Source organism: Schistocerca gregaria, chromosome 7, assembly GCF_023897955.1.
Source record: "Schistocerca gregaria isolate iqSchGreg1 chromosome 7, iqSchGreg1.2, whole genome shotgun sequence".
Lineage (NCBI taxonomy): Eukaryota > Metazoa > Arthropoda > Insecta > Orthoptera > Acrididae > Schistocerca > Schistocerca gregaria.
Window position 1 is genome coordinate 273926283 of NC_064926.1, and position 22726 is coordinate 273949008.

Genomic DNA, 22726 nt, shown 5'->3' on the forward strand with positions numbered 1-22726 from the left:
ATGTGCAAAAGCAACTTGCACACACAACTGCAGTCTCAGGTAACTGAAACCACATTGCGAACAGCGGCACCTGTGCATGATGGAAGTGGCGGCTGGGTAAGGAAAGGAAGAGTTTGTGACAAGGGGTGGGAAGGATAGAGGGCAGGGCATTTCTCATTTCAGGGCATGGCAAGAGGCAATCGAAACCCTTGCAGAGAATGTAATTCAGTTGCTCCATTCCTGGGTGTTACGGAGTTAAGAGGGCAATGCTTTTCTGTGGCTGGACGGTGGGGCTTTGGGAGGTGGTGGGAGACTGTAAAGATAAGACACGGGAGATTTTTTTGCACAATGTTTGGAGGATAATTATGGTCAGTGAAGGCCTCAGTGAGACCCTTGGTATATTTCGAGAACTGAATTACATTCTCCACCTGGGTTTCGATTACCCAGGTTATGCATTGAACACCCATGCTGTTTACTATTAAAACCATACATGAATAGCATGCATGCGGTTTGACGATGTGCACATCATAGTTTTAAGATTAACTTGCTGAATATCAGTTCCGAATGACGAGCAACATGACACATATGGTTACTAACACCTTGTCCAGGGTACACACCAAAATTGCAACAATCACCTTCAGTTTTCACTCTTCAGATTTATTGTTGGTGTTCTTTCATACAACTATTGATATGTTTGTATAACTCAACACACCTCAATTAAAATTACATTTTCAAAAATTCCGAGTAGATTGATGTACAGTTCTATACTACACCATAGTTTCAGTTATTAAGATCACATAAAATAAATTGAAATAACATGTTAATACATCAGAAAAAAAATGAAAATAGCCATTCCATTTCATAGATGGAGAGCTTATCAGCAGATGTAGAAATATTGTCAGGTATGCTCCAGGGGAGCATGTTGGTACTGTTGCTGATAATGTTCTTTGTAGTGACTCAGAAGAAAATATTAATAACAACCTCAGAATTTTTGCAGATGATGCTCATTTTATGGAGTACTATCCGAAACAAGCTACAAAAAATTTCCAGCCACATCTTGTTATTATTTCGGTGTGGGTGGTACAAAGATTGTCGGCTTGCTTTAGACGTTCAAAAATGTAAAATTGTGCACTTCACGAAATACAGACAAAAGAAGTACACTAAGACTAAAATATCTATGAGTCACTATTGGAATTAGTAAATTCATAATAATTTGTGTAACAATAAGTGGGGATATGAAATGGAATGAGCGCATAAGCTCAGTAATAGGTAAAGCAGGTGTCAGACTTTGGTTCATTGGCAAGACACTGGGAAATTGCAATCGGTCTACAACTGAAACAACTGACAAAATACTTCTGTGTCCCATCTTAGAATACTGCTAAAGTGTGTGGTACTCTTACCACAGATGACTAACAGGTGATTTGAATGTATACAAAGAATGACAGCACAAATAGTCACAGGTTTGTTAGATCCATGTTAGATCATCATGCAAATGCTAGAAAAACTTTGACTGGCAGATGCTTGAATATATTAAGGATACTTTCTAAAAAAGAATTGTGTAAGTATAAAGACTGAAATGAAAGGAGAGACATTTCCAAGCAGTTTTATGTTGCAGCTAAAAGTGTCACATCTCTGTTTATGTGCTTTTCATCCATCGTAGTTTGACAAAAACTAGTAGTTCGGCAGAATTATATTATACCTGTTAAAACACTTTTTCTCACAGAGGACCACATTCTAGGTCCCACTGAAACTTTTATTTGAACTTTTCATATCTGAGTGGTTCTGACAGAAATTTACATTTTTCCACATTTCAGTATCTTAAATATTCCTTAACAGTCTCTTTGTGTTATGTTGTTTATGAAGTAGTATTTGTTGTGGTAAAACACAAATTTCCATGTAAGAAAAAACATATATCCATTAAGTTGCTTATTCCTGTCATTTGATCAAAAATTAAGGTAAATAGTAGCAGAACATCACATTAGAATGCTGTTGTGGTGAGGCTTCACTTCTGTTTTATAGGAACATGCAGTCTGGCAGAATCAACAGTTTTGGGAGGCAGCATTTTATCAAGATGTTCAAAAGGATATTAAAGCTCTGTATTTACCCCGCATTGAAACAAGTCCACAGTCACGATTAAGTTGTGATGGTGTTCTGAGTCCTATCAGCCCTCGGGAGGTAAGTGTTTCTAGCAAACTGCTTTTTCGCAGTTTTCTTTTCTTTTCTACTCTTATTACCACTCCACACATTGATAGTTAACAAAAATAAATCTGCCGTAACAGTATACATTTCAGTTTTTGTATTTTGTTTAATATGCGAATTTACTGCAACTTATGTAGGTCTTTTTCTTCCTCAACTTTTCAGCATTAAACATAATAAAAAATAGGGAAAATTTGTTTAGTAGTGCAAAAACGAAGAAGAGTTTATACTGTTCCCATTCACTTAGTTGTCCCTGGACATGTTATGGTCAGTGACATTAACTCACATTAGTTGTAAAAGCTTTAATTTTATTGTTTATGTTAAAGTGCAATAAGTAAAATGATACTTAATTGTCACATTTGTGCACTTCATCATTATTTTTTGACAATTTCTTCCCTACTATCACATACTGCTGTATTGTTTGAAGACAGACTTCTCTAAAGTTACTGGTTCCATGCTATGTAAGGAAAATAAAGTTTCATACTGTGAGCTTGAAGAGCTTTAATCAAATGAGGAGAAACAGTGGTTAAACCACTGGACTTGTATTCTGGTGGATTAGGTTTAATATTGCTGTAAAACCATCCAGATTTAGAGCCAGCTTTTAACATTGTTGATACTTTTGCAAGTTCTGTTCCATGAAAGGATAGACTGTTTTGGTAATATGGAAGAAATGTGTTATATCACTTAACCAAGTGTGTTTAGTATTTGTCTTACAAAAACACATCCTTTCATAATAAACATGTTTTGAAAAATAAACTCTACTATATCTACTCCAAATTGATGTGTAAATCAGTCACTTCATTTTTAAAAAAGGCCTAAATTTTTGAACACAGCATTCTACTCCTTACATTTTATGAATCATAATCCTTTGCATGGAAGATACAGTGCTGCTGAATAGTGAATTGTAAATGTAATTTAAATGTGCTAATGTGTTGCACATTTTAAACTGTATTGCATATCATACACTGAAGTTAAACTTATATGGATACATATTGTCAACTATCATTTGGCTGTCTGTCTTTTGCTTTAAGTCCATAATGTTGCTTTTCATTAATCTACTCATGAAACAACAAAAGTCTTTACTGTCTCCACAGTGTTGTGAGTGACTTCACTTGTGATCTGAGGACAGTGCACTTCCCTTGCTGCATAAAGCTAGCTGTATCCTTCTCTTTATTGCTAGTGTGCTCATTTTCAAAACAGCAGACAAAAATGAGTATTTGTGCCCTTAGAGTAGAGTCATGTTTCCAGTACATAAGATTGCACTTGAAAATAAAACAAGAAAAGATTGTGTACTGAATGGTTAATACCTGTCTATTGAATATGAAATTAATTAAAGTTACAACATTGGTAGTTTCCATAATATTTTCAGAATAAAGAATTCTCATGGAAGGATCGTAGATCAGGATTCAGTCGCGTTCAAGAGCCGTCTGCCCTGGAGATTGCTGCGGAGCAAATGAGAATTTGGCCAACTCTGGAAGCAGGTAAGCCTGTTAACAACTCAATGTTACTTTGATTTATGTGATTCAAAACTGTTTTGATTTTCTTATTTTTGTGTCTTATGAATAAATTGACTGGAAATTTCAGACAAGCAGGCTGAGTTAGTTAACAGTGAAGAATCAACATTGTATAGTCAGGCCATACATTACGCAAATCGAATGGTGTACTTGTTGGTGCCAGTTGATAGCAGTTGTCGGAACCACAAGCAGGACTCAGCATATGATGAAGAGAGAGCAAGCAATAGCATAACAAACAGGTTAGTGAAATGTTTCGTATATTTGAGAACAATTATAATTACATATCCTTGGCTATCTCCTAATCCGTTACTGGCTCACATTACATCAATATTGGTTACATATGCTGTAACATTTCAGTGATGTACCTCATGAGATGCTGCAGTACCAGGGTGAGTACTGAATAGCATATAGATCAGGGTGACCTATGTATGATTGTAAACAGCAGTTAATGACAAAAATTACCCAAAGTAATATACAAGACAGCACAGCTAACTTTACACTAGAATTAGACAGGGAAGCCATGTAACTTACTTCCAGCAGGACAATAGGACATTTCTTAGGTTCTGGTTGTTAAAAGAGCAAAATTCATACTAGAGCCATAGAGGAGTTAATGCACAAGACATTTATGTAGATAGTTCCGTGGTGTCACTTGTTGGATCGTAAAGGGCAGTAAAAATGTTGCTTGGCCAGATGAGTTAACTGTAGAGTTAGCTGTTTGATTTACGGGTAGTTTTAGATAACAAGACACCTGGCTTGTGGTTGCCAACACAGCATGGTGCAGGTTCATGTGGTGCATGTGTGATGTGCTTCCCCACTAGTCAGTGTTGCCAACATATTATTTAAAACAATTGAAAAACCAGAGTCACTGGTCTGATTAACTTGACACTCTCCAAAATGGCACACACAACTGTTCTCCTTCCGCTGAGGCTGCATAGTTTTCCCTGGGCTTCTTGTCATTCTCATGGTGTCAAACAAGCTGTGTTTCAGAATTATGACACGTCTTATGAATCAGATTAAATTTCATGTAATTTCAAGTTGCTGTGTTAATAACCAATTCCGTGGTACAGTCATGTTAATGTGACTGCCATCTAGTTTAGGAACAAATGTGCAATAAACATTCACAGATAGCAGGTGGCAGCACTAGCAGTGGAGGGTACATAAAGTGTCAGGAATGCAGAGAACAGCGCAGTAGTTGACATAATGCAGAAACGGAACTATTTATCTGATCTCCAAATGGGCATAATCATTAGCTTTTGGGACGAGGGTGGAAGCATTTTCAAAATGGCTAAATTTGTAAACTGTTTGTGTGCTTCTCTGATTAAAATATACTGTGCATGGCAAAATGGCTGGCACTGAGGCAACTGTGGAGTGCCAGGGCCATGGGTGGCAGGGCTGAATGACGACTATGGAGATGTGTATGGGTGAATAAATGTGCAACTGTTGAGCAAATGACGAGTGAGATGAACAAGAGGTTGCCTACAGTGTCTCCTCAATGATTGTTCAGTGAACATTGCTGCATATGGGCCGCCACAGCAGAAGTCTGGTTCATCCACCCATATTGCTTGCAGTTAACTGGCTGTGAATGCAACTTGATATCCAGTGAGTGGAGAAAGGTGACCTATTCACATGAATGGCGTTTTATGTTCCATTGAACAGATGGCCATTGATGTGTACAGTGTAAAACACGAGAAAGTAAACATCTTGCAACAATTGTTGGAAGGTCCAGGCCAGAGGAGAGAGCATTATGGTTTAGGGAATGTTTTCTTGGCATTACCTGGATGATCTTATCATTCTGGAAGGAATAATTGGATCAACACAAGTACGCATCAATCCATGGGGACCTTGTCCATCCCTACTTACAGTTCCTCAGCACGATAGCTTCTACCAGCAGGACAAGGAAACTTACCACTTCAAAGAGCACCAGGATACGTTTACCGTACTCCCATGGCCACCAGACTCCAATTTCAACCCAATAGAGAATCTGTGGGCCACTTCGATCAGGAGGTATGCAACATGGATCCTCAACCTAGAAAGCTAGAGCAGATGACCACTGCGCTAGAATCAGCACGGCTCCACAAGCCTCAAACCTGTTGGTACCCTCCAGGACCTTGTTGACTCTCTTCCTGCATATCTCCCAGTGTTCCACACTGTAAAGGGTGGGTATTCATGCTATTGACAGGTGGTTGCATTAATATGACTGGACATTGTGTATAGATAGTTCAGTGCATCTAAATTATCTTCAGAGTTCCTCACAAATTGTTGATTCCATTTGAAAGCAAATCATGTTGATGATGTATCATTTCAACTTATTAGAAAGGTGTCGAAGGGCTAAAACATACAAAAATTTCTAGAATGCCAAAATAAAATCAAAATAAATGTTATTGCGATGTATCAAACTATTTTGTTTGATCACAGGCTTACAAAACGGAATTTGGGTTTTGTTGCTGCAAAGAATTAAGAGTGTTATTTGTGTATATTTATCAGTGTTGTAATTAAATAATACTAGTTAAATCATCATCTTTCAGGTAACATTAGTTATCAGATTTAAGTGTCAGGAAGTCATTTCTGAAAGTATTTGTATGGAGTGTAGCCGTGCATGGAAGTGAAGCATGGACAATAAATAGTTTAGACAAGAAGAGAATAGAAGCTTCCGAAATGTGGTGCTACAGAAGAATGCTGAAGATTAGATGGGAGATCACATAACTAATGAGGAGGTATTGAATAGAATTGGGGAGAAGAGGAGTTTATGGCACAACTTGAGCAGAAGAAGGGATTGGTTGGTAGGACATGTTCTGAGGCATCAAGGGATCACCAATTTAGTATTGGAGGGCAGCATGGAGGGTAAAAATCATAGAGGGAGACCAAGAGATGAATACACTAAGCAGATTCAGAAGGATGTAGGTTGCAGTAGGTACTAGGAGATGAAGAAAATTGCACAGGATAGAGTAGCATGGAGAGCTGCATCAAACCAGTCTCAGGACTGAAGACCACAACAACAACAACAACAACAACAACAACAACAATAGTTATCAGAATCAAGGGTTTTCAATTGAAATACTGTAATCGCTGCAAATGGCTTTTCTCAAAAGGTGTTAAAATTAAGATAAGCAGTACACACAGTTGTCCTTTGCAGGATTAACTCATTTAACTTATGTCACCCAGAATAAGAGATGATTCTGACTTCCAGTACATATTGATAAAGCTGGGTATAATTTTTGAAAGAGAAATCAGATATGATAAGTTGAACCATGAAGATAGCTGATAAAGTAAACATAAGGAGAGAGAGAGAGAGAGAGAGAGAGAGAGAGAGAGAGATGGAAAGGAACAGAGAATTTAATTTTATGTAATGATTGAAAGAGTGTGTGATGTTACATCAGAACCAAGTTATATTACCTAGAATTTCATTATTTATTTATGCATTTATTCTACCTAGCAAGATTAGGGCCTTCAGGCCCTCTCTTACACCTAACCAGGCATACTCAGATTGAATGAATTTCAGTTTCGACAGAACATTAAGGACATAACATGTTATACAGTATTAATGTTAAAGAAAAAAAATAGAGATTATAACAGTAGTACAATGGTAATTATAACAATCAAAAAATAATTATAACAATTAATAATAATAATAATAATAATAATAATAATAATAATAATAATAATAATAATAATAATAATAATAATAATAGTAATGACTATGTATATGAATGTAAACATGTTTCTTTTATGAATGTCAGTCCTGTTGCTAGTTGGGAATTGAAGCTTGTGAGTTATTCTCATTGAGCAGAGACATAAGACGATAGAATGGGGTGAAAGAGATATAGAAGAGGTAGAAAGATTAGAGGAAGAGAAATAGAATGGTAAAATTCGAAGCTATGATGGAGAGCAGAAAGAAAGAGAAGAGAGGGGCACGACAATGGTGACTATACTGTCCCTAATATGTAAGTTTTGAGTTCACTCTTGAATGTTGAGTGATTCTGGATAAGACGCAGATCACAAGGGAGTGCGTTCCATAGTCATATGGCTGGGATGGAGAATGACACGGAGAAAGATTTTGTGTCATGTAAAGGTACAGCAAAGATGCTAGATGTATCCGATATGGTATTGCGGTTGTGGAATGATGATAGGTGTTTAATGTGAGAAGATAAGTATTGGGGGCACCAGTGGCTAAGAAATCGATGAAGTAAGCACATTGTGTGGAGATCGCGTGCCTTATGTGGGCGTATCCAACCTAGCTGGGAGTATGAAGGACTGATATGATCATACAACCGTATATTGCACTCGTATCTAACGCAAGCATTCATCACTAGCTCGAGGAATCTCGAATTTTCACTATTTGTGCCGTGTTGAACTAAATCACAGTAGTAAAGATTAGGCAAGACTAGTGTTTGGACTAAGGTTGTAGTTGAAAAACGAGTTGTCATCTATAGTTGACAAATGAGTTTTTATCTGAAGTAATCAAGTTGGAATAGATAGATTGGTCACAACTAATCACAGATTTATGAAATGAGTGACAAGTTCAATAGAATTAAGAGCATTATTCAAAAAGTAAGATCTGAATCGGTGCAACTAATCAAATGTCACATGAACATAGAAATGTACATGCACACACACTCTTGCTAATCAAACAACACCATTTGCATTGGTATTGTCGCAGTGTGCTGTTTGCAGAGTTAATTTAAAATGTTTAAAATTACTGATCAGCCTGCCAACTGTGAAATATGACCAGTGATGACAGCAAGGGACATTCAAACAGCAGAAATTCATTGACATATAAGTGAAGAGTATAGCTCCAATGCAGTGAGTTGCAGCAAAGATAGGATGTGGATGAGAGCTTTCAAGGAAAGGCAGGAAAATGTACATGATGAACCACAATCAGGCCAACCATCAGTGATCTCTGAAGACTGGTCAGAGCCATTGGTTGAAGCTCATTCTTCATCTCCTAGCTGCATTTCCTTCTCCCTGCCCCTCCCTCCCTATCCCAGCTCCTCCCCCATTGCCACCTCCTTCCCCTCTCTCGGAGTTCTGATTTATGTCGACCTGGCTGTTCCCCTGGTTTCCTGTATTGGTTGCAGTTTTGTTCCTTTTGCCTGTTTTTTCACCCTTTCGGCATTTTGGTCCTCACTTGAGGTTTAACTTCCACTTCAAAATTTCCTGTTTTTAGTGTGAGCCATATGGGGAAGAATTCTCTCTCTAGCATCTACAGGGGTGGATTTCTCGGGGTTAATCTGCAGCGGCGTGGCATTCGTTTTGTTCAACATGTGCAGAAGGGTCACAAAGAAAACCACACTGATACTGGCACCTTCATTCTGGCTTTCGAGGGGGATACCGTCCCAGAGAAGGTCAAGGTTATGTGCTACAGATGTGACATGAACCCGTACACCCGTCCACCTATGCGGTGCTTTCATTTTTGGCATATGTCTTCCCGCTGTACGGCGGACCCTATGTGTAGTGAATATGGCCACCCAGTGCATGAGGGAAACCTTGAACCTATGAGGAAGTCTGGGTTAATCTGGAGTGGCCTGGCATTCTTTTTGTTCGATGTGTGCAAAAGGGTTGCAAAGACAACCGCACCAATACTGGCATCTTCACTGTAGCTTTCGAGGGGGATACTCTCCCAGAGAAGGTCAAGGTTATGATCTACAGATGTGACATGATGCCATACATCCCTTCACCTATGCGCTACTTTCGTTTTGGGCATATGTCTTCCTGCTGTACGGCGGATCCTTTGTGTGGTGACTGTGGCCACCTGTATGTGTCAACTGTGCCGACCACCTGTCTTACGCTGTCGCCAAAAGCTTCCTTTCCACCCCCACCTCCCTCGTCCTTACTCCAGCCCCGCCTCACTCTCCCCTCCAACTCCCCTGCAGTTCCCACAACCTCTGAGCAGGGAGTTACGCCCCCTCCCCAGTCGAAGTAGTACCCCACCCCTCCTTCTTCGGCATCTACTGGTGATTGGGCTCCCTCCCAGGAACCCTCTCCCTGGCATCTCTCAGGCCAGAAGATTCTCACCACCACAAGGCCATGAGGTGCACCATTTGTGCCCGTTCTCTTTCCGTCCCCTATCTTGCAGACGCCTGTACTCTCCCTGTGTCCTGCCCTCCTCCACCTCAGAAACAAAAGAAGAAAAAACTTGAATCCCATGACAAGGTACCCCCGGAGGTGCCAACATGCCTCTCACAACCTGAGTCTGACGTCTAATTTATGGATGTCACCCTATCCTTGTTCATGACAACTACTAACAAAGTGACCTGACCTCTTCCTTGGCTCCTTCTTGCCTACCTTGGACTCACGCCACACGATCGTCCAGTGGAACTGCAAAAGATACTTTCGTCACTTACTGGAAATGCAATGTCTTGTCTCCTCTTATTGGGCATTCTGTCTTGCTCTCCAAGAAACGCATTTCCGTGATGTCCACTCTCCAACTTTGTCGTTATTGGGCATTCTGTCGGAACTGTGCTGTCTTGCTCTCCAAGAAACGCATTTCCGTGATGACCGCTCTCCAACTTTCTGTCGTTATTGGGCATTCTGTCAGAACCGTGCTGGCCCAGGGATAGCATCTGGTGGGGTCTGCACTTTGGTTCGCTCCAATGTCCTTATTGTCTGGATCCCCGTACATACCTTCTTGGAAGTGATAGCGATTAGAGTGCACACAACTCCGGCAGTCACCTTTTACAATGTCTACCTCCCTCCAGGTCGGTCACTTGCTTATGTTGCACTATCTACCTTAATCTAGCAACTGCCACCCCCGTTTCTCCTCCTTGGGGATTTCAGTGCCCACCATCCACTGTGGGGGAGTGTCACTTCAACGGGTCAGGATATCCTAATGACCATCTTATCACGGACTTTAATTTGTGTCTCCCCAATGATGGTTCCCCTACCCACTTCAGTGCCGCTCATGGCACTTTCTCTGCTATCGATCTCACAATCTTCTTCCCCTGCTCTCGTAGCTTCCCTACATTGGCCATCCCATGATGACCTTTGTTACAGTGACTACTTTCCAGCGACACCATTGTTCCCCTGCTGCCGCCAGGCAGACAGGCCCCCACGTTGGGCATTCCGCAGCCAATTGGCCTTTATACATGTCTGCTGTCTGCTTTGACACCTCTCTCTCATGTACCATCGATGTATTCATGCAAGGCATCTCTACCGCTCTTGCATGCTGCTGGCACTGCTGTCCCCCTATCCACAGCACAGGGCCCCCTTGTCATTGGCCAGTACCGTGGTGGACCAAGGACATCGCAGTCACTGTCTAGGACTGCCGACAAGCACTGCAGCAATTTAAGCGACACCCTTCCCAGACAAACCTCCTCACTTTTAAGTGTCTCCGAGGTAAGGCTCGTTACCTTACTAAGTGGAGAAAAAGGAATGCTGGGAGCGCTATGTTTCCTCCCTGGTGACGTATGCCTCTTTATCACAGGTTTGGTCAAATCTCTGTAGTGTTCTGGGCCACCAGCAACAGTCAACTGTCCAGGGTCTGAACCTCCAAGGAGCTGTGTGCACTGATCCATTGGTCCTTGCAGAACACCTTACGACACACTTTGTGATGGCATCATCATCTGCTTCCTACCCTGCTACCTTTCTAGAGCAGAAACGCAGAGTTGAACAGACCTCTCTCCATTTCATCCCACACCACGTTGAATCCTATAATGCCCTTTTGCTGAATGAGAATTGGTGCAGGCTCTTAGCTCTTCACGTGACACAGCCACCGGGCCAGATTCCATTCTCAATCAGATGATTCAACATTTGGATGTTCCCCAGAGGCAACAGCTCTTCAGGGTCTTCAATCACAGCTGGCTTGCGGGTGCTTTTCTGTCACAGTGGTGGGACAGTATAGTTATTCCCGTCCTTAAACCCAGGAAAAACTCAATGTCTCTAGACATCTACTACCCCATTAGCCTTACTAATGTGCTTTGTAAACTGCTAGAAAGGATAGTCAACTCCAGATTTGTTGGGTACTCGAATCTCAGGGCCTTTTGTCACCGTATCAATGTGGCTTCTGGGCAAGACAATCTCCAACTGACCATTTACTTCGATTAGAATCAGTCATCGGACAGGCTTATGCTCAGCTCCAGCACCTTGTCGAAGTTTTCTTTGACCTACATAAGGCATATGACATGGCTTGGCAGCATCACAATTTAGTTACCCCCCATGACTGGGGCGTTCGTGGTCCCCTTCTGATTTTATCCACGAGTTTTTATCTTACCGGCTCTTCTCAGCACCCCTCATATTCAGGAAAATGATATCCCACAGGGTTCTGTGCTAAGTGTCACACTCTTCCTCATTGCCATAAATGGGCTTCTTTGTTGGGCCTCTCGTTACCCCGGCATTGTGCGTTGACAATTTTTTCATTTGGTGCAGCTACCACTCGGTGGCATCTGCTGAGCACCAGCTCAAAGGCGCCATCTGACTGGCCACTGCGTGGGCCACCACCCATGGCTTCGAGTTTCCTCCCTCCAAAATGCGGGTTATCCATTTTTGTCATCAACCCACAGTACACCCTGATCCAGAATTTTATTTAGGCAAATAGCTCCTCAATGTTGTAGCACAGTCCGAGGTTTCTTGGGCCTTATTTTTGATAACAAGCTGACATGGCTGCCCCACATTCACCACCTAAAGACTACATGCATGCGAAAGCTTAATGCACTCCGCCTCCTGGCCCACATGTCTTGGGGTGCAGACAGTTTCACTCTTCTCCATCTTTACCACGCTCTGGTCTTGGCCAGACTCGATTAGGGTAGTCAGGTTTATGACTCAGCAGCTCCTTCGACTTTGAAACTCCTTGACCCTGTCCATCATTATGGGATGCGTCTGGCTATTGGTGCCTTTTGCACTAGTCCTGTTGATAGTCTCCTCACAGAAGCAGGGATTCCCCCGATACACGTCAGACGGTGCCAACTCCTTGTTCCTTTCGTCGCAGTCGTCATTCGCCAGTTCCCTGACCATCCTGTGCACCTGTGCTCTTCACCAATGAGGAATGTCTCCCTCCTAACACCTGCCCAAGGGTGGGATTGCCGCTTGGCACGCATCTCACTACCCTCTGACAGGATCTCCATCTGCATTCACTGGACTGCACTACGTGTCTTTCCTCCCATACCCCCTCACCCCCCACCCCAACCCCGGCCCTTGGGCGGTGCATAGACCATAGGTTAGACCTGATCTCTTCCAGGGTCCCAAGGTTTCTGTTGCTCTTATGGTTTACCAGAATCTTGTATGTGCCATCCTTGCAGAGTTCCAGAGTGCCACCATCTTTTGCACTGATGGTTTTAAGACTACTAATAAAGTGGGATACGCTTTCATGTCTCCTACGGGTTTTGAGCACCATTTGTTGCCAGGATCATGTAGTGTATTTACAGAAGAGCTTCTAGCCATTTACAGGGCCCACCTTTTTGTTTCTCAGGCCTCGCTCCATACTGTTTTAATTTGTTTAGACTCAAAGAGCAGCCTACAGGCTATCAATCAATGCTACTCGTGTCACCCCTTCTCCCTGTCCTTGAGTGTGTCGCCTGTTCAATTGTCTTTCTCTGGATCCCAAGTCATGTGGAAATCCCAGGGAATGAATTGGCTGACAGTTTGGCTAGAGAATAAGATACTTACCCCACGTCCTTTCACGATTCCAGCTGTGGATATGCGGATCTCCGTCAAATCTATCTTTGCCCAACAGTGGAATGCCATCTGGAGTGCTACTACTCATAGTAATAAACTCCACACAATCGAGGGGTCTACTATAGTTTGGGACACTTCTTTCCATCCCTCTCTGAAGGAGTCCACTGTTTTATGCCATTTACGCATTGGCCATACCCGGCTCACCGTTGTTTCCACCTACGTAACGATCCACCTCCACAATGTGATTGTGGCGCCAGACTGACGATATCTTACATATTGGTGGCATGTCCCTTTCTTTCGACCCTTTGTGCTAAGTATAATCTTCCTGCTTCCTTAAATTTAATATTAGTAGACGATCCACAGATGGTTGACCTGGTCCTCAGTTTCCTCCGTGGAAGTGTTTTTTATTTCCAGATATGAGGTTCTCCTTTAGTCATGGAGCAGGGCTGGGTCGGTTGGTTGTGGTTGGGACTCCTTTTGCAGTCTTCACAGTTTGTGACCCCATGGCCGCTCCCCCCTTTTTTCCAGTTTTTCGATTTGGTCTCACCTTTTGTACTTTTACTGTGTGTGTTGAATGTTCATTCTTTTATAATTCCACTCCCCTGACTGAACCCATCCACTTTTAGCTGACCCTCTTTCATACGTAACCCAGTTTGGAATCACGGGACTGATGGCCTCGCCGTTTGGTCCCATCCTCTCTGTTAATGAATCAAAGCCATCAATGAGAAGATTCTTGAAGACTGATGATTAGGATTGGAATTTCTGAATGTGGGTAGAACAACTTTGCACAAAATTGTCCCTGAAAAATTGCAATTTTACAAATTGTGTGTGTTGGCTTCCCGCTTACCAGTTGGCTTCCCGCTTACCAGTTTAAGTGTAAAAACGTTGGAAATATGATATAGCATAGTTGCTGAGTGGCATGCAGCATATGGGAAACAACTGAATTGTGGTAGGCAACTTACAAACTAGCATTAGTTTTTAGAGCTTAAAAAAACTCACTGCTACATTGTACTGGTGTTGTGGCCCAATGGTCTGGCTGCAGAGTGTAGACAGTCACTTCATTAATCTAAAATTTCAGTTTAACTTCTATGCACTGATAAAATGATTTATTGAATTAATGACAAATAAAATGACGACAGTGTTATACTGTTTCTTGGACAATTAAAGAGGTACTAATTCCTTGTATAACACTTATAGTGTGGCTGAAAGTGACAGTGCAGATGCTGAGTCTGGTTTTGAAGAACAAGATCCTGGTGAAATGGGATCAGCTGTGATCCGTTTGGTGTCACGATTTGTAGATAAAGTGTGCACTGAAGGTGGTGTTAGTGCAGAACACATCCGTAGCCTCCATCAGATGGTACCTGGTGTTGTTCACATGCACATAGAAACTCTGGAAGCTGTACATCGGGAATCAAAGAGACTACCACCTATTCAGAAGGTATGACATCATGCTTAATGTTTTCTGTTAGTTTAAAGATTTGTGTGGATAGTATCAGCATTCAGTCAAACTATTTGTTGACTATGTATTGTATGAACTGCAATATATTCAAAGAAAATGAGTTTTATTTATTTGAGTAATTCAAAATTGCATATTCAGTTTTATTTGTAATATTTTGCATGACTAGGTGTGTGATTTAAGAAAACCTCAAAATTGTATATATTATAAAGAGAATGGAACTAGGGATAATGTTTATGAAATGCACGCAGCAAGCCCATGTGCAAAAATTAAAGAATAATTCTCAGCACTGTTAGATTCAGTCCTTCATCAACTATGCAGGATAATAGGAAAAGTACATAAGTAATTGAATGCATCAACATTTTCGAATTACAGAGTTAGAAATTGCTGAGTTTATGCTCCATTAAATTTCATGCAGCATACTTTGTATACTCATTTGATTTTTTGTGTACACTTGTTATTTTAACTGTCCACTTTTGAATGCTCACCCGAATTGTTGTTTTTCTGAAGATAACAGCTTGGCTGAACAACCGAAAGTTCATAATTAATTAATTGCACTCAGAAAACCTGTGTGATCGAGACCATTATTTTAATTCACAGCCCAAGATCTTGACACCAAGCATGCTACCTGGTGAAGAACCTGTAATAGATGGAATCAGAGTGTACTTGCTACCTGATGGTAGGGAAGAAGGAACAGGTGGGGCACTTGGTGGACCACCACTGCTGCCAGCAGAGGGTGCCATATTCCTAACAAACTATCGCATTATATTTAAAGGAATCCCTTGTGATCCATTTGGTGAGTATGTCTCTCTTTCTTATCTGTCTGTTGCAATGGTATTTTTATTTTATGTAAATATTGGAGAGTATTCACTGTATTAATGAATATGATGTGTTAAAATTGTGATTTAAATGGTGGACTGGCAAGTGAATAAAATGAATGATACCTGTTAAAATTTATTTTAGCTTGTGAGCAGATCGTCACAAGGTCTTTCCCTGTTACTTCTTTGACAAAAGAGAAGCGTATAACTGTTCAGTATTTAGCACATCTGGATCAGTGGTTACAAGAAGGGCTGCAACTTAGATCATGTACTTTCCAGGTTAGTACAATGTGTGTAAAATATTTTGTTCACAATACCTGCAAGTATCATTTATCTGCTTGTTTTTGTGATGCCTTCCATACTTGGACAGATTGTATTAGATTACTGATGGTAGCAGACATAAACAATAATTATATGTAGTGATACTTTGTTTTCTGCTTGAGCACCTACGGTGAAAAGTAGATGAAAAATTTCTATTTTTTACTAAGTGGTGTAGAGTCTAATGCAGAATAGTTCTTAAAACTTACTGCTGGAAACAGATGTTGGTTGCTACAATGGGAGCTATTATTTTGAGGCCATTTGAAAAGTGTAAACAGAAATTTAGTTCCTCTTGCGAGAGTGCTGACGTGCTATTGAATGTGGTTCAAATGGCTCTGAGCACTATGGGACTTAACTGCTGTGGTCATCAGCCCCCTAGAACTTAGAACTACTTAAACCTAACTAACCTAAGGACATCACACACATCCATGCCTGAGGCAGGATTCGAACCTGCGTCCGTAGCGGTCACGCGGTTCCAAACTGAAGCGCCTAGAACCGCACGGCTACACTGGCCGGCTATTGAATGTTGTAGCAGTAGGCCAGATATGTTATGTGTTGGAGGTGGTTAAGTCAGGGATGTTATTCTGTCTTTAATGTCCATTTTCGATAAAGACAGTTTATCTGTGGTCATTCATCATGACTGTCATCAATTCTTCCCATGTAGCCGGTCGTGTTTCTCATTCCAGTTCCGTCATTCATCATTCGTGCTTCAGTCTTATTCGTCATTCCAGCCTTGGTTTTTTTTTTTTTTACTCATTCCAGCTCCACTGTTCTTTATTCAGCTGTAATTCCTATCTTTTTAAATGATTTTGTGATGTCTTCAGCCAATATTTGCTTTATTTGAAGTACAATTGTACAATTTCCGCTTCAGGCAGTTTTAAAGTATCTCAGACAGAAGTGTTGTACATTAGATGGATTGGTATCACCTGTGAATTTAATGTAGGAACATGTCATATCCCAAGATCTAAAAGGATTATAATTTCCTTTATAGATGATTTGTTAATGGTATATTACACCATGTATGTCTTTGTTCCTATGACTACATATAATTGTCACAAAAGAAATTGGAAATAGTTTTTGTTATTTTAGTAGCATATTACTTTTGAGCAGTTATTTTATACAAAAGTTTATGTTTTTTATGTACATACACAAGAAGATAATTATTTTACTGGATTCATATATTAAGCTATATAGGCCTTTGTTCTGAAGTGTACTTAATTATCTTTTATCACTGTTGTAAGTATGACTGTACATTATTTCCATGAAATAACTTGAAATTATTTGTAAAATTATTTAATTTGATAGATAAAGAATCTACTCACCAAGCGACGGCAAAACACACACATAAGACTATTGTGATTGGCAAGCTTCCAGAGCCAGTGGATCGTTCTTCAGACAGAAAGGTTGAAGGGAAAGGAAGAAAGAAGAAGGGTGAAGGGGAGACTTATTATACACATTGAGAAGGAAAGACTGATGCCTGGTTCTGGGTGACTTTCCCAAAATCTATCCCTTTTCTTAGACATCTCCAGTCCTTTTCCGTAACCCTTCTTCCTACCCCTTCAACCCTTCTGCCTAGAGCCACTGGATCCGATAACTTGCCAGTTACAACAATCTTTTATATGTGTGTTCTGCCGCCACTTGCTGAGTAGATTTTTTAATCTATGCAATTAAATAATTTTATCAATAATTGCTTCCTTGGAATTATTTGTTTTGTTATAGTGGGAGAAAGTCATTCTTGAATAGTTGTTACAAAGATCTTCTATATAATTCACAGTAATCGAACGAAACAGTACTGAAATCCAGGAAAATTGAAGAAAACCTTTCATGACCTGCTTTATGGTTGCATAATCATTTGCATTGCTGTCATATTTATTAATGAATATTGTGATCATTATGCATTCTGTGGTTCTATGACACTTCTTTGTAGAACTGGCAAGAAATTGTGTAGGAACTTTCCATTTCACAGGTCATTTTGTTCTTTAAAGCTCTGTTTGACCAGTCTTTTAGATTGATGTAAATTTCAGTTTCTTCCATCACATCCATAACTTTCCCTTTCTGTAACTTATGCAATATTTGTAGTGATTTAGAGATTTGTAGTGAATTAGGTAATTATGGTTGGTGTATTTTAAGTTTGTAGCAAAGGTGGATGGGCTGTTGTCACTTATTGTTTGTCTAATATAAAATTTCGAACATTCTTCAGTTAATTTTGCATATTCCTGGCCACGAAAAAGGCTCTGATTTTTGTGGTATATATAGGTTCATTTGAGCAGATGCCAGCAGGCTAACACGCATGTGCAGAGCTCAAGTCTTGTGTGAGCAGCACCTTCTCCTGCTTCGGGATACCTGAAGTGTGGCTGTTGGCTGTATGAACAGTAGCAGCAATTAGTCAGATGCTAAATGGGATAATTTTCCTGGTGTCCCCGAGATGCCTGATCAATGCATGTGCATAGTAGTCTGACTTATAGTGGCAATAGTGTCCATGTGACCCATGTTTACGTTTTGTGATTTTGCTTTTTTCTTATCATTTACATTTCTCACATTGAATGAAAACAAAACTGATTTCTGTGGCCGGGAGATATCAAATGAATTAAAATACATTCACAGTGTCTTGGGAGACTAAAATAATATGTTATTAGTTTCAGTTTTCTGATTTTATTGTATTGCAATGTTACCAGCAATTGAGCAGTAACTTGCGACCCATGAAGCTATTTGTGCCGGTTTGCCAAAGAAATTTGGCTTTTATTAATCTTTTCCACGTAGACAGTAAATTTATTTCAAATAAAGGGTTTCATTTTTAACGCTATTGGCTAGTTTAAACTGTTTGCTTAATTTCGAGAGTACATTTTCATTTTCTGGTGTGTATGACATTGTGCCATAATAAAGAAGCAAACATGGGGTAAAGCAATACTGGTACCGCAAGAAAATTGGAATCCCAGAAACCACAGTGAAAAGCTTAATACCAAGTACTTCTGTGTGAATCTAGACATACAAATGTACATTTTGAGGTGAGTACGGCTTACGAAATCCCAATGGTTTTGGGGTATTGTCTGATACCCATTTCCTTTATGGCATAATGTAAGATCTCTTAATGCTATATTCATGTGAACATAATGTAAATGTTCACTTAAAGATGGATAAGCAGGTAAATTTGGTCAATAGTATTCAATAAAATATTTTGTTTCAAATGCAGTGACAGCTTTCGCAGAATTTCAAAAATCTAACTTCTGTGGAACACAATGTTTTTCGACAACAGTACATGCTTTAACACTTACCTGGTACCTCTTATAGGCTTGATGTTATTTCTTAATTTTTGTTGTTTACAATTCACAATTAAATTTATTAGTAAAGTATAGACATTATCACTGTAACTCTACATATGGCTTAATATTTGTTCCTAGAGTAGAATATAAACTGCCAGCTGTCCAGTATCTTGCCTTCCCAGAAAACCTTGTTAATTTTGTACACAGTTTGAAGTGGAACAGTTCTAGTGCATACAAGTAACGTGTGTGCCCCCCCCCCCCTCCCCCAGCAAGAAATTGTATTCCTCCTTACTAGCTTTTTGCAGTTCTGTGTAGATGTAAACCTGACTAGAAATGCTACATAACAGTATTGTAGAGTATGAATAAGAAAATAAATAAATAAATAAAACTGTGTTAAAGTCACCACAAAGCATAATATAGAGTATTTCGAACTGTAGAGTCCATTGACATAAAGGTTTTCTGAGTATGTATAAGAAACTATCAGCCTCGATTGTGGTAATGAAACTGACCTTTACCTAGGTTTCAGCCCAAGTAATTGAGCCTTCTTCAGAAGATAAACCTGAATCTATAATTTGTCTAAGAGGGCATGGTCTAGAAATAAAACTAAAACAGCCTGAGTATGGTATTGCGTCATAATGGGAAAAAAGAACCACCCCTCTGCTAGAGAAACCCATGTTTCGGCTACAGTTATGGTGGCCGCCTCCTGGTTTCTTCATGATAGTTTTTTTTTTATATATATATTACGACATGGCACCATACTTCGGAAACTTTTACGTCAACTGACTCTTTCTGCAGAAGACTATGTGATTATACTGCAGAGTCTAGTTTTGAAGTGAATATTATGTCAAGAACTGCTTCTTTACTTTGCCTTCGTTATCTGGACAGGATATGATAAAATAATTGCCCTAAGTCCAATAACTCTGTGTGTCCCCCTCTAAAACAATATGCTGCAGTGCTGTACTTGGTCGGGTGATGCCCCACTATGCACAAAATTCCAAACAGAAATGCAATGACAAGCATATGTACAGAGCAAACACCAAGCATGTGCTTTCTACATCATCATAACTGTGCATGGGCAGTAACACCTGTTTCCTGGGACACTGGCGACTGCTGAAGTGAACCTTATACCTCAGTAATCATTGTAAATTGTTGATGTTACTGTAGCTACAGTATAGTTTTGTATTCTTGAAACATTGAGTAGTTTTTCAGAAACTATACCTAAATATTGCCACACAAAAACGTTTTTTTTCTGTTGTTTGATTGTGTGTCTGATTAAAGTTACTTCATCTAGGGGGTTGATGTATATTTTGTTGGTTTTCTTTTTGAATAATGTGTTGATAAAGTTTAGGATAACTATTATTCATAGCCATATTTTGTAGAATATCTAATTCTTTTGCAATGTTTTCTTTTCCCGATTATACCTGTAAGTTGACCAGTTTCTATATCAAAGAATGAAAATGTGCAAGCTTGTGTGCTGTCAGATTGCATGTTTTGTTGTGGATAATTTCATCTGTTGTCATTGGTTTACTAAGAATATTTTGTGTTTTTGTGTTAAGATTTCTCATTTGAAATTTTTAAATCCTAAAAGTTGATACTCCTACGAGGGCTGCTATATATATTTCTGGCCTAATAATGAAAATACGAATATTTATCAACGAAAATGGTTTATTGTTTTTCAAAATATTCTCCATCAAGATTTATACACTTTTGCATGCGCTCAAACCAATTTTCGAAGCACTTTTTCCACTCCGATTGAGACACCTCCAAAACATGGTTTTTGAATGCTGCAACAGCATCTTCTGGCGACGAAAATCGTTGACCACGCATTTTTTTCTTGATGTGTGGGAATAAAAAGAAGTCATTGGGTGCCAAGTCAGGGCTGTACGGCGGATGACCCATCACTTCGACGTTTTGGCCGGTCAAAAAGGCGCTGGTTTGAGCCGATGTGTGACAGCTCACATTGTCATGGTGCACAATTATTCGTCTTCTCTTGTTCATTTTTTGAATTTCTCCGAAGACTTCAGGCAAACAAATGGTGGTGTACCACTCAGAATTGACCGTCCTACGTTGCTCAAGCGGAACAGTCGCCACATGACCAGTTTTGCCGAAGAAACAGGCGACCATTTGCTTCGAAGTGCTTCTTCCACGAACAACTTTCGTTGGATTTGGCTCGTCTTGGAAGACCCACACGGTCGATTGCTGTTTTGTTTCGGGCTCATACGCATAGATCCATGATTCGTCACCTGTGACGATCTTATAAACGTCTTTTGAAGCACCGCGATCGTATTTTTTCAGCATTTCTTTACACCAATCCACACGAGCTTTCTTTTGAGCGATTGTCAAATTGTGCGGGATCCAACGAGAACAAACCTTTTTTACGGCCAGGTGTTCATGGAATATCGAATGTATGCTGGTGGGAGAAATGCCTAGGCATGCCTCTATCTCACGGTATGTCACATGACGGTCTTGCATTATCAGTTCACGTACGGCATCGATGTTTTCTGGCACAACGGCTGTTTTTGGACGACCTTCACGGAATTCGTCTTTGAGCGAGCGTCGGCCACGATTGAATTCGTTGTACCAGTTTTTCACAGTGCTATAGGCTGGTGCTTCGTCGCCATACAAAGATTTAAGTTCATCGATGCACTCTTGTCGTGATAATCCACGTCGAAAGTTGTGAAAAATGATCGCACGAAAATGTTCATGAGTTAATTCCATTTTTGTGCCAAATTGATTTCTTCAAGTCCCTGTAAAAGAAAAAAAAATTGTCGTAAGTCAAAAAGTTCTGAGTACATTTATGCTAAAAAATGTCAAACTTTCCAATGGAAATGTCAGATTGCACCTGGCAACACTTAGTGTTGCCTAGGCCAGAAATATATATAGCAGCCCTCGTATTTTTCTCTCTTCCCATGGTGAATCGACAACTGCTTGAGTGAACTTGTCATTTTTTCCCCTATCTGAAGTGTTAATGAAAATATCAGCGAATATACTCACTAGGCATGAACCCTTTTCTATCATATCTTGTTGGAGATAAGTTTTGTTCTTCAGCGAGAAGTAATTGTAAGTAATCATTAATTGTAGTTCTACTGTTTCATAGGATTCTGCTTGGGTGAGTTTACTTATATTTCAGATAGTTGCTTTTAATGATACTTGTAGTCTTTGTTACTGGGGTGTTTGTATACATGTTAGTATATTGAGTGATAAAAATGTTCCATTTTCTGGTATTTTATATCAATTAAATCTTTAGGTTAAATCAAACAATGGAAAGTCCAGGATGGAAGAACAACAATATGGAAAGATTGATATTCACCACATAGAGGAGGAGCTGAGTCATAGCAGGCACAATGAAAAAGAATAGTAGAAATATTAAAGCACTTGACAGTCCTTCCTTAGAAGTAGAAATCTCTCTCTCTCTCTCTCTCTCTCTCTCTCTCACACACACACACACACACACACACACACACACACACACACACGTGTGTGTGTGTGTGTGTGTGTGTGTGGCTCTGTCTCAAAGTGCTAAGATCCAGTTTGTGATATCGCTGAAAAGTAACAATTGTGCACATCTAAGACAAAAAT

At 40.0% G+C, this 22726-nt stretch overlaps 1 protein-coding gene across 4 annotated transcripts in view; it reads left to right on the forward strand.

Moving 5' to 3' along the window:
• The window catches only part of LOC126281453 (myotubularin-related protein 13), a 202979-nt gene that overhangs the window by 87839 nt on the left and 92414 nt on the right, over window positions 1-22726 (forward strand). For all 4 annotated transcript variants that reach the window (XM_049980436.1, XM_049980437.1, XM_049980434.1 and 1 more), the window contains 6 exons: window positions 1999-2154; window positions 3545-3656; window positions 3760-3928; window positions 14493-14733; window positions 15352-15547; window positions 15715-15848. In XM_049980436.1, the coding sequence (XP_049836393.1) occupies window positions 1999-2154; window positions 3545-3656; window positions 3760-3928; window positions 14493-14733; window positions 15352-15547; window positions 15715-15848 (1008 nt within the window). The remainder of the gene's footprint in view (window positions 1-1998; window positions 2155-3544; window positions 3657-3759; window positions 3929-14492; window positions 14734-15351; window positions 15548-15714; window positions 15849-22726) is intronic.